The 12,887-nt window shown below is 37.8% G+C and overlaps 2 protein-coding genes and 1 long non-coding RNA gene across 3 annotated transcripts in view; 2 read left to right on the top strand and 1 right to left on the bottom strand.

Annotated features, from left to right (window-relative positions):
- The first annotated feature begins 1,847 nt into the window (after window positions 1-1,847).
- Window positions 1,848-5,516, top strand: commd6 (COMM domain containing 6). The gene is made up of 7 exons (XM_034213536.1): window positions 1,848-2,067; window positions 3,224-3,282; window positions 3,698-3,763; window positions 3,856-3,932; window positions 4,325-4,493; window positions 4,583-4,735; window positions 4,821-5,516. The coding sequence occupies exons 1-7, from the start codon at window positions 2,043-2,045 to the stop codon at window positions 4,869-4,871; spliced, it is 600 nt and encodes a 199-aa protein (XP_034069427.1). The 5' UTR covers window positions 1,848-2,042; the 3' UTR covers window positions 4,872-5,516.
- Window positions 5,517-5,580: 64 nt separating this feature from the next.
- LOC117544485 lies at window positions 5,581-7,874 on the bottom strand. Its single transcript, XR_004568696.1, has 2 exons — window positions 7,592-7,874; window positions 5,581-7,270 (listed from the first exon to the last, which is right to left on the bottom strand). It is a non-coding gene; the product is annotated as an uncharacterized LOC117544485 (long non-coding RNA).
- Window positions 7,767-12,887, top strand: part of tbc1d4 (TBC1 domain family, member 4) — a 29,294-nt gene continuing 24,173 nt past the window's right edge. Inside the window, 1 exon segment of the mRNA XM_034213537.1 lies at window positions 7,767-8,234. Within this exon segment, the coding sequence (XP_034069428.1) occupies window positions 7,836-8,234 (399 nt within the window). The 5' untranslated portion in view covers window positions 7,767-7,835.

Genomic DNA, 12,887 nt, shown 5'->3' with positions numbered 1-12,887 from the left:
ATGGAACTTGGCATTCACGTAATGCGCAGGGGTACACACTTTTTTATAAACAACAAATATACCATACCCGGTACTTTCCGACAAGATCAAATAAGTAACATATATTGATTTGTGAATTGTAATATGTTTCCAGCCTAGGTAGTCGTGTCATGTTTCTTAATCGGCTAAATGAAGGATAGATGAATGTACTACTTACACCCTCCACCCAACAGTGGACCATTCCAGGATCATGGGCGTGAGAGATTCCCAGCGGTTGGGGCTGTGGAGCACTATTTTATACAGTCGCTGTATGTATTGTCATCTCTTTTTTGTATTTTTGCAATATAAATATGTTTGTATACATGGGCGTCACTTTGTTAGAAAAAGTGGTGTGGACAATTTCTCCAGGATTTAACATCAGCATAGCAGAAGACAATTATTTCCTTCTCTTGAGTAGCCTATTGTACCTCAAGCACCTGCATGAAAAACCAATGCATAGATATCATCTCTGGACCACCAATGTGTTTTCAAAACTATGAACGCCCAATTAAAGGTCTTGCTGTGATGTGATTTCGATTGAATTTGTACCTTTTTGCACACAACGAGCACACAGGTATGGAGGACAGAACATGACACAAGTTACACAATAAATAAATGCATAAATCCAGGAATACAAAAATATAAGAATAAATAAATGTGAAAAAACACAAATGTTGAAATAAAAACAGGAATAAATAAACACACAAAAATAAATACATACAGGAATTTTTTTATAAATGTGGAAATACATATATGAATAAATAATCACAAGAACAAATTAATGAATATGGAAATAAAGAAATATTGTATATGTTGAGAATAAAAAAGGAACACATTATAAATCTTTAATGTATTTCTAAAAAAAATTCACTTACATTTATATATTTATGAATGTCTGTGTCTGTGCGTGTTTCACACAATGTTGTTTTGCTTGTTAGCCTTGTAGTCTGTGCTCTGAAAGTGCACGTGTCTTTATAATAACAATTTAAAAATAATAAAATAACAATTACATAATAATTAAAATAATTAAATAAAACGATAATGAAATAAATACAATGAAATAATAATATAATATTTAATACAATCATAAAAACTAACTTGAAAAAATATATAAAGATATTTAATATGGACATTTATTTTTACTAAAACTAATAAAATAAAGTGATTTAATTAAATTCATTACTTTAAAAAAAAAAAATGATATAAAAAATATTGCATCAACAGATGTTTGGCAATAACAACACATTTAAATAACAATAAAAACAAATTGTTAGTGGGGACAAAGATTTCTGTTCGCTGCTTTAAGAAATAAACATACAGAAAGGTACAGGACTTTTTATGTTTCAATCTGGCAGACCAGGTATTGGTGCTGCCGGATTTGGCACCCCCCCCCCCCCCCCCCCCCCCTCACCCCTATAACTTTGTCCAGGAGGATAGTCATACTCCCACCTAAATCACACTGGTGTTTGCTGTTCCCTTCTAATTATATCGTGAGGATAATTAAGACCTTGTATTTGCATGCTGACCAAGTCCTTTCTCTGTTTCTGTTACTATCTGAATAAAACTACCCTTTTTTCCTGGCAATGAGAAATCCCTGCATTTATAAGTTCAAGCGTTTAAAAGTCTTTCAACAGCACATATTCTTTATTCAGACTGTACACCAGAGAAAGGACTTCTCAGCAGGGTATCAAATCAATCAAATACATAATAATACATATTTATTTCAACAAGAAGAAGCCGCCAGACGATGGCGCTGCTGTCTTAGTAAAATCCTAGAAGAAGAAACTGACACTTCACCAGTAGGTGGCGGTATACACATTTTACGATGATTTTGATCCATTGACAAACAGAAAAGAAGAAAAACATTCTCAATCCTCTTCAATGGAGAATAGTTTTCTCTGGCCAAAAGCTTGCTGTCCTTGTCAATATAATAACAGTAAGGTCCTCAAATTGCCAAGCGAGAAAGTCGCTAAAGTGGCAAAATTATCACGACGGTGTATCCTGCAACCTGACTGTGAGAGGAGATGCCAGCATTAGAGGAGTCTCAGGGTGGGTCTTCAACTTCATGTAGCATCACAATCTTTTCAGTAAATTGTAGTTTGACTAAAAAGGGGAAGAAGATGGTACATCACCCAGGCAATGTATTGTTTTTTGTCATTAGCGTGTGCTTAACTATGTAGCTAGCTGGAGGTGTGTAAACCCATACTGTATAAAGTGTAAACCATGTTATTATGAGTTCTCCTTAACGTCAGGGGACCATAACCCCAAAACCTTTCTTAATTCATAACCTGACCCAACCTTACCCTAACCGAAAACGGGTAGTTATTTTTGCTATACTAAATCAAATCTGTTGACTGTTGTCGGTACAAATTCGTGCTTCCCATTAATACCACTAGCTGCATCTGTTTTGAAAACACACGAGTAAGCTCGGAAATGGCATAATATCTATAAGATCATCCTGCAGACGGTTAATATTTGTGGCACAGTAAGTGTGTGTTAGCTTAAAAGTGGTCAGAGCACACACATATAGATTACTTTTTTGCATTGGTTTTTTGACCTACTAGCCTAGTTAAAGAGATCACTGAATCGCTGCAAACATCTTCGATTTTTAATCAAATACCAATGCAGTCTGATGTTCAGGGTGATCTGGGGACTATATGGGATGCACTGGTTATGCACATCACAGGAGATTTCTACTGAGAGCATAACAGAATAATCTGAATACATGATATTGTTTCTGGAAACAATGTATCTGATAAATACTTTATATAATTAAGTTAAATAAATCTCTTTAAAGTGCTTACATACATGTTAGCCATTGGCATTGGAAGATATTTAATGACATGAATGATAACCTTTTGTGCCTTGGCTGTTGAAAGTAATTGTTTTCTTTATTTTTCTATACTAAAAAAAATCACAATTACTATTCTTATGTATTGAACCTTATTATACCTTGGTGTCTGCTCAATTTTCCTGTCCTGAATATTTTACACTCTGTCTGTTTACTGAATAAACATCTAAGAAAAGAAAGATGTGTAATGACTTTAGAGCGAGTCAAAGAAAATGATAACGGATATATTTACTACTATTTTTAACAGTTATATCATAAATAAAGACATTGTATCATTAATGTATTGCAGATATGACAGAGGCACCAGAATTAACATATTTAGACACAGTGACTTACTTCACTCCTGTGTTTCAGGTGTCAACAAAGTTGTGGACAGCATCTGTAAACTTTCTCCAGATCTGTTGGCGGAAACAGTGAGTATGATGCATCTTTGATTATTTATATCCCTGTACAGTTTGCAAACAAGTATACATCTACAAAAAGGTAAATTAGAATACAACATCATCTTAAATTAATACTAAATACAAAAGTGCTTAGAATAGAAGCACCAGTAGTCGCACAAATACCGCTTAGGCACATTTGTGATATTGGGTTGTATACAAATGATTGACTCAGCATCATGTTGGCCTGTAGTATTTGTTTGATTACCTTAGGCACAGAATGGGTTTATCAATTGACATTAAACCAAGTTGTAGTGGAGCAAACCTCTCAGTGTGTACAATCAGATGCTAAATACAATATAGTGTGTACTCTGCACAAGTCAAACAGGATGTGGTTGTCATAGAGCTCATGCTACACTTCTGATAACCAATCTGTTATTTTCCACAGTGTCGCCATATTCTGTTTTACCTTCAAGGGCAAACTAAAGGAGTAGATTCAGCTGAAATTTCTGATGTGAGTCAATGTTTACTTCAAATATGTTTTAACCTACAGTAACCCATCTTCCCAAGTTCCTCTTTTATAAGTTGTTTTTCTTTTCTGTGCAGGCATTCCAGAGAGCTGGAGTCAGATGTGACCATGAGGCTCTGCAGAACATTATCAGATTTCTCTTGTTAACATTCAGGTATCTTTTGTCCAATTATTATTATTATTATTATTATTATTATGTGCCTCTTAATTTGCATGTTAAAATGTAATGTTAAAATGTGTGTGTCTAGCTATCATGTATTACTTATATTATTTTTAAAGGCCCACATGTTGATTTTTGTTTGCCCCTTTTGAAGTATATTGTTTTAATAGGATTGAAGGATTCATTCAAGGATTCAAGGCTTTTATTGTCATAAGTTGCAAACAGATGAGTAATATCCCTTAGATCAGAGCAAGCCTTGTCATTGGCTCTTAATTGCGTATCGTAGCTTTACAATCATCTTCGTTAATTTGCCAGACAAAAGGCAAAATCATGCGTAAATATTTACATTTATCGTAAAGTGTGATAGTTAGCCTTTGTATCTTCAGGTCTGCTGGGAAGAGTAACCTCTCTGGGGACGACCTTGTGAAGAGGCTGGAAGAAGGCAGCAGTAAGTGGCCCAAAGCTTCCCTTCAGGTGTTGCACAGGTTGTGGAGTGAACACGGTGCATCAGTCCGTGCTCAGCAGGAGGTCGAGTCAGCGCTTAGCATCGGTCAGGTATGTCCTTATCTCATTTTCAAAACATTACTGGTGACCTGAACACACTTTTGTCTAATTGAAGGCTAATGAGACGTGTTTTTTTTTAGTTAGTGGACATGCAGTGGAAGCTCGGCATGGCAGTGAGCTCCGACACCTGCCGCTCTCTCAACTCCCCATACGTGTCTCTTCTGTTAAAAATCGTTGAACCCTCTGGGCAGATCTGTCAGAAGTCTTTTGAAATGACCATTCCTCAGTTCCAGGTCTGTATTTATTGATGTGAATGTAGTGTTATTGGTAACATTTATTACATGCTTGATTTTTATGATTCTTCTTTTTCCTTTGCAGAACTTCCACAAGCAGTTCAAGGAGATGGCAGCCGTTATGGAGACTGTGTGATGGATGCAAGCACACATCGGAGCTTAGGAGCTGGTTGAAATGACACCCCAATTTACATGAAACCATTGGTAGAACAGCTTGGCACAGGTGTGTGTCTTCTGTCTCATATTGTGGATAAATATTAGGGCAAATGTCTACTTTGCACTTTACATTTTTTGTATATGACTTAAGCTCCTACATTATTTATCATTAGGAAGTCCAGCTGTTTAAAATAGTAAAATAAATGCTTGTCATCACTTTTTTTAATTCATTGCAAATACATAAGTTTACTTTCTCCCATTAACTAATGTACAATGAATGCTAATGCAGTCTAATACACGTCAGTCTGTAATACTACATATACTGTAATATGATTTTTTTTTGTTCTGGTGAAGAGAGGTACTGTTAAACTGTATTGCAATATACAGAGAGATGCAATACAATTCAACAGCAACACAAGTTCCAAAATGAACAAATAGTTACATCGACACCCCTCTAAAACAGAAGAAAAACATATATACCATATCACCTATGCAAATGTAGGATGCCTTTTCAGGATTGTTGTATTAATATAAGTGTCGTTGTATTTTTATTTTTCACTAGGTGTACCTAATAAACTTGCCACTAAGTGCACTGATAATACTGCAAACCCTGTCAAACAAACAATATGAATAGTGTGCCTCTTTTTTACATAATGGTTAACAATGATATGGTTTTCCGTTTGGTTTTGTTCTTTTAGACTGCACAGAATTTAATTACATTTCCATAGTGAAACCATGATCTTTGCCATATTGCTGTATTGTTTACCTGAGGTTAGAGATGGGTGGATATGTACTGTATAGTTTTACTTGTTGGCTATTTCTGTTTGGGAGGGAAATCATCCACACAACATTTTTACAGGGCTTTTTCTATACATCTAAATTATGAAAACTTACTTTGTTGTGTTATTTTCTTGGTAATGCTGAAATGGCTATTGTTCGTTACCGTGGAAACCTTTGCTTTTTTTGTTCTGTGGTTAGTCCTCTCTTCATGCAATACAACAATGATGCAAACAATTATTAAATGTAAATCTTCATTGCATGGTTATTTGTTGCCAACTTCAGTAATCAGAATACATGTAAGGTACTTATTAAGACTATTAGCCACCATCCCTTATTTGCTCCATGTTATCTACTCTATTCTGTGAACCATAGAGGAAAGGATTACCATCTTATTTCAAATTTCGCTGCAATGCATTGTAACCAGTCAATTAGATACAATGTCAACACTCATAACAAAAAAAGAACAACCATATTATTTCATCAACTGGTGGTATACAGTTACATTTCTAATGTGTATACACATACAGTAAGGTGACGTGAGGTCTGTAGGGTAGCAGAGCTCTAGTGGCTCCTGCCTGAGTGATGAGGTTATATATGGCACAGATACTATTTTGGGGATAGGCGGCGTCTTAACATGATTGCATTGGGTAGATGGGAACATCTTAGGATATCAGATGTGAGTACAGCTTTCCAAGACTGCTTGTAAACATTTAGTTAAGAACTGCTTAAGTAGAGTACTGCAAATACTTCTGCCAACATATTATTTGGCCAAGTCTGGTCTTGAAAACGTGTGCTTAATGTACCAGTTAGCAGTATGGAAAAGTACATGTTCTAATCTAAAGTACTGTACTTAAGTACAATTTTGAGGAAGTTTACTTGAGTATTTCAATGTATTTCTACTTTGCACTTCTACCCCACTAGAATTCAGAGGTAAATAGTGTACTTTTATTCCACTAAATGTATTTAATACTTTTAGTTACTTTGCAGATTTGGAATACAAATGTGAAGTATAAACATCACTTAAATAAGACTTTAATCACACCTGGAGTAACACTCAAAAGCTACCCTACACAAAGTCATTACAACTATATGCACCTTTACCAGCTTTAATAAACACATTAATGCATCAGTAATCAAAACATAGATTATTATCCTGAAATGGGCCAATTTGCATAATGAGAGTCGGCTACTTTTACGTTAGGTATTCTAGGTATATTTTGATGCCAATGCTTTTGTACTTTTTTTTACTTGAGTAACATTTTGAATGCAGGACCTTTACTTGGAACATAGTATTCCCAGACTCTGGTAGTTTAACTTTGTAGGCTACTTCTTCCACTTCTGGCAGTTAGGTAGTTACAATTCACAGATTTATGGTCCTGCTGGGGGCTGCAAAAAATGTCCAAACACTACCATGGAAGAGGCTTTCCAGTTATTCTGCACAGGAGGGGAAGGTGGAGCTTGGTCCTGTCACGTTTCACACCGCGCTGCGCCCTGCCCACTCCCCCAGCACATGGGCTGGATGGGCGGGTCGTCAACGCGCAACAGCCGCTCCGCCTCCAAGGCGTTGTGGAAGAAAGGATCACATTTGGAAGACTGCATCTAAAGGCGATAAACAAGCATCAATGTATGTATGTTAGATATATGCAACCTCGCCGTCATGGCTTATAGGATTTAAGGGGTCTATATTAATGCACCCCCCTTTATGCGCTCAGGAGCAAAGTTAAAATAAATCAGATCTCTCTGAGCGACTTGTGTTTACACAGGAGCAATCCACAGCCACGTTTTAGCAAGCAAGCTGGGTTGGGACAGTACAGTACAGTACGGGACTGTTGAGCTTTTTGAGTCACTGCCCATGCAAACAGTGGAGCGCCAGAGCAGGGAAGCAAGGTACAAAATACATGACCTTATAAGTTAATTTACCTGAAATCCAAGAAGGAGAAACTGTGCATCGGAGATATTTTGATAACATGGATTTTGCAGCTGATCGGCAGGGCGAGCACATGTTGTTGTGCATGTAGCAAATCGCTTGGTTGTAGGAACTTTCACTGTGGATGTGGACAAGGAAACTGTTGCAAACTAACCACAACTACTGCGATCTACATCGACATCCTTTTTTGAAAGTAGTCTTTAGTCCCACATCGCTGTCAACGAGCTGAAAGTCGACATGGAGAGTCAGGATGAGAGGGAGAGCAGCCCCCCGAAGTCGGACAGGACGTTCTCCCTGACTTACATCGGCTGGTCCTCGCTCGACAGGCGGTCCACCCTGCCCATGCTGCCGTGGCTGGTGGCGGAGATCCGGAGGAAATGTGAGAAAGGCGACTGCGGCCCCGTGGTGCAGCCGAGAGAGGTCCAGCTGGCCCTCAACCCCCCCTTCATCCGATGTGTGCCCTCCAACAGCAACAACTCTTCAGTCTTTATATTTGAACACAAAGCACAGCTCATCTCTCGCTTCATCCACAACAGCAATGACCTCACCTACTTTGCCTATCTCCTGCGGGGCCAGCCTGACAACCCAGAGTCTGAGATGTCCTGTCACGTCTTCAAGGCCGGAGACCCCAACCAGGTAGGCCTGTCCAGGTGTCAAAAACACATTTACACGTGTCACAGCAGCAACTAGACCAGGAAGAGAGCAGTACACCTAAATTCATGGTAAAGAAAAATACACTTAAACAAAAATAATAAAGGGATCTGTAAATAACTCAAATTATAAATATATTTATGTAGTATTGCTATAGGCACTTGACCTCACAAAAGTTCCGTCTATCTTTGTCATATTTATTTCCAAAGGGATTATAATTTAACGTGTCCTAAAGGTCCTCAATTTAAAATCCACTTTGATGTCAGACTTCACAGTTATGCCCACCTGTTTTTTTTTCCAATGACCAATATGAATTGTGTAAACAGAAGACAAAGGAAGGTCCTGCCAAGCCTGATTTGAAATCTCCTTTAGGTGACAACAATGTATTTAATCTCAAACAGACAATAGATTAGTAAATGGTCCAAACATGTTTGCCTTGGTATTAAGTATTTAGGCCACTGGTCGGTGGCAATGATAAACAGAGCACACTGGATTTTGGGCAAAGTTAATCCATCTCTGTGCTTCCTCTATAAGGGGTCAGACATCTCTCTGGAAAGGTTTCAACTAATGATTACTTTCATTGTCGATACATATGCAGATTATCTTCTATAATAATCATTCTGTCTATACTAATGTTCAAGTCCAGATCCAAAAAATATTCAATTTAATATTAGATGTTTTATTTTTTCTGTTTTTGAGAAGGGACAATGCACAAAGAGCATACAATGAGATATGTACTTGTCATTGGAGTAAGGAAGAAACACATCAAAACAGGAGCACGCAATCTCCATATATGAGAGGCTCAAAATAGCATTTACGATGAATTGATTACCAAGATGGTTTGGGATATTTTTCTTCTGTTGATGCCATGGACTGCTAATTGTTTCAGATGTTCTCCCTGGTAAACATAGTGTGACAACAACTGAATCGGCACAATATTGAGTCAGCAACATTTATGCTGACCAGTATGCCTCTGTTGAGTAATAAACCAAAAAATGTGGTAAATATTCCAAAATCAGGAACGTGGGAGTTTTAAAAAATGATCATGCAATCAGTTTTTTAGGTCTTTGCTGAAATGCAGTCATAGTGTATGTCTGAGACATTGCACTCAAGAGCTCATCCCATTAGCGCTGATGTGTCTGTCTACGTGTGTTTGTGTGTGTGTGTCTGTACGTTTGCTTGCATGTCACTCAGAGTATGCAGCAGTGAATAAGAAGTGCACATGTTTTGTGTGTTTACGAATCATTGAGTTCAGGGTTGGGCCAACATGATTATTCACCTACTGTAAGACAAACTGAAGTCTGTATTATTACTGTTATTTTCAATGGACAAGGAAACCTTCACAAATAATGTTCTCTAACAGATAGCCAGCTCACGTTTGCTCACATTTCTGCATTGATCTAAAATACGGCCTTGTTGTATCATGTTTCCTGTGGTATGTGCCAGGCTCACAGGCTGTTTGTCTGCTGGTGAAAGCTGAGAGTAGAGGCAACACATTCATGGCAGACGCACTCTCGAGGTGTCTGGTGTTTCGAGGTGTTTCCAGCAGTCAGAAAGTCATCCTGAACATACCTCATTGAACATTATTACGCAACAAAAACTGGTTTGGCAGCCAGTGAGCTACAGTACATGGTGAACCAGGTGGAATGCATGGCTTATTCTACCAGTACACTGCTGCCATGTAAACAACCTCTTGCAGTTAATGATTTATATTTGTAAATCCTTTTTTATTTTAAATACATATATTATTATCGTGCTACTGTGATTTTTTCCTTTGTCCAAACTGAGTTTAGAGACATAATTAGTCTTTGGCTTGTTGTGGACTGACAGGCATATTTTTAAATCTATTTTTAGCTGTAGACATGACATGGGTACATTGTGTAAAGCCTAAGAAAAGGCTGGCATCCACCAATACAATGTGAAAGGTTAAAATGAAATGCGATCATGATGTCTTAAAAAGCAGAAAAGCTTAGTTTGCTCATCTTGATTTCGGTTGAAGACAAAGTCTAATAAATCACAGTCTAAAGATAAAGAGGGCATGCCTCCTTATGTCTGTTCTTTTGTTTGAAAGATTGGGTGCTTCAAATCAAGTTTGACTTCCTCAACTTGAAATACAATTTCTGTTCTCACATGTATTTTTGATTAAAATGAATCAGTTATGCATTAGGTGCAGCCAGTCTGTCATTAAGGGCTCACTCAGTCATGTCTTGACTGTTAATTGGTGTATCCATGACAACAGGTTGTACATAATCATTTACCAGACACTGTCATTTTGATCTTCACTTGGCTCTGAGATTGGGATACTCCCATCTGTCTTCAGTGAGACTCTCATTGCACAAATGTAACACTGACCTAACATGTGTCAATTGTGCCATTATCAATCCAGGATTGACATTCCCAGCCTGCACAGTGTTAACCTCACAGTGTAAACCACAGACCACCTCTGCTCTCACTTGGAAATGGGACACAGTGGAATCTCTCACTGGGTGACCCTCTGCTGTCTTGTAAGTGCCGGTCATCATTCAGCTACACGATGCACTCATGAGTCAAGGCCAAGGTCGACTGCAATACAAAACTCTCTATTAGCATTAAGGGAACTTAAATGTACATTTTATATTCCACCTGTTATGGAACATAAAACAAAGACATTTTCCATTTGCTGCTATTGGGAGAGGAAGGTGTTAATACACTTGCTGAGTCACACCTGTGCTAGCTTTGGTTAGCTAGGGAATGTGAAGTGGACGTGCACATGATCCGATTTCTTGCCAAATGAGAAGCTAAGGATCCTGGATTCTTATCTGGTTTTCATGAGATGATAAAGTACTTGATCGGCTCTGGAAAACGTGCCTTGAGAACAAATTGACTTTAGCAGTACAATACAATACAATACAATACAATACAATACATTGGTAACAGTGCAAAGGTTAAGTTTTATAACCAACACATATTGTTTTTGTTAGACGTTGTACTGCAATGACATACCAACTTAAAGACACACCACATAGATCCTCCATGGACATATCACGTGTTATTTAATGTAACATAGTGTAAAGTTTTCTTCATCTCTCAGCTGTCTTGATACATTATGATTTTCACTTATACAAGTTAATACAAGCTTGTTGGCCCATGCCAAAGTGACATGTGATCCTTTGTCCTGCTTTGTTTTGCTTTGAGACATGAACTTTCACTTGTTAAACTACAGAGACTAGTTTGTCCTCAGGCTGATGGAAAAGCACTGGGATAATGTCACAGTAAGGTCCTCGAGAACCAATAAAGTTCCAGTCACACAAAGACAGTTATGTTTATAAAACTTTATTTATCCAGATTTCAAATTATATTCTCAAATGACACAGTTCTTCTCAGTTGCCTATATTTTGGTTTCTGGATGATTTATTTTATTTTTTTGTTTGTTGGGTTCAACTGTTGAAATTTGACATTTGAAGTTTGGAAAACTAAGTTAATCTCTAACTTGATGCTCTTGTTTTCTATTTATTTAGATTAAGTTTACAACAAATTACATTGATTACTTTTATGTTTCATTAAGGAAATATAGTTTTTCTACCTGCACTCTATAGTACAGTCAAAGGCTAGACATACAGGAAAAGGGGAGAGAGAAGAGATGGTTTACAGCAAAGCAGAACAGGTTGGATCTGAACCCTGGGTTCTGTGCTAGGCCCATAGGTTACATATTATAGTACATAGGTTACCTGCTTTACCATGTTAACTACCGTGGTGCTCCATATTAATTTCTGTCAAAGTGAAAAACATGTAATCTTGGATTGCTCCTGTTTTGACATGGGGTATCATCTTCAATGCCACTGTTTCTGTCTGATTCCATCCTGATCTGGTGAATGATAATAACCTGTGTGTCTAATTAGGCCTAATTGTGGATGGTGTGGGCCGGTGTGTTGGGTTTCAACCATATACAGTTTATGGTTTTAACGTGGTTAGGTTAAACAGTGGCAATAAGGGCAACACAACTATCTGCAGGCTAGCCTATTGTTTGACCAGATATTATTAGGGTCTACTGGGAGGTTTGACATGACATGAGCCATGCACTGAGCGCTCAGGACTCCTCCAGCTCACAGGGGAAAATCCTCCTGTTTGTTTTCACCTAAGCTCTAAAGCTGCCAGAGTTTATATAGACAGGCATTGGATCACAGCCAGTGTCACTAATATTGTTTGATAGAGCCAGGCAATGATGGGTGAAGGTTAGATGTAATAACCAGTTTTGAAAAACCGTCAGAAAGGGAGTGTTTGAATAAATGGAAAAAAAACTCAAGGCTCTTCCCAACAGCTTTTGGCCTGTCTGTGCCTGTCCCTAACCAAGAAATGAGGGCCCTTACTGGCTCTGTATTGGGTTAACTACAAATAATTAATCAGAGGAAATGGTGCTCTGGCTTCATCTTACACATGTATAATCTAGCATTGCCTTTAAATGTTAAGTCAGCGCTGTAATTTTTTCCTACACGGGCCTAGTTGTGTGACGGATCAGATACTGCAGCTGTGATCCTCAGACACCAAGGCCTCTACATTACCTTGATGTCAAGGTGTCAGCACGGCTTTTTCCAATACTTTTTTTTAATCTAATTTAGTTTTTCAGGATTTGTGTGTACTCATGTGTAGATATTTGTTTCC

This window comes from Gymnodraco acuticeps, unplaced genomic scaffold, assembly GCF_902827175.1.
Source record: "Gymnodraco acuticeps unplaced genomic scaffold, fGymAcu1.1, whole genome shotgun sequence".
NCBI lineage: Eukaryota > Metazoa > Chordata > Actinopteri > Perciformes > Bathydraconidae > Gymnodraco > Gymnodraco acuticeps.
Note: the sequence above shows the minus strand (reverse complement) of the source record. Positions and strands in the feature narration are given on the sequence as shown.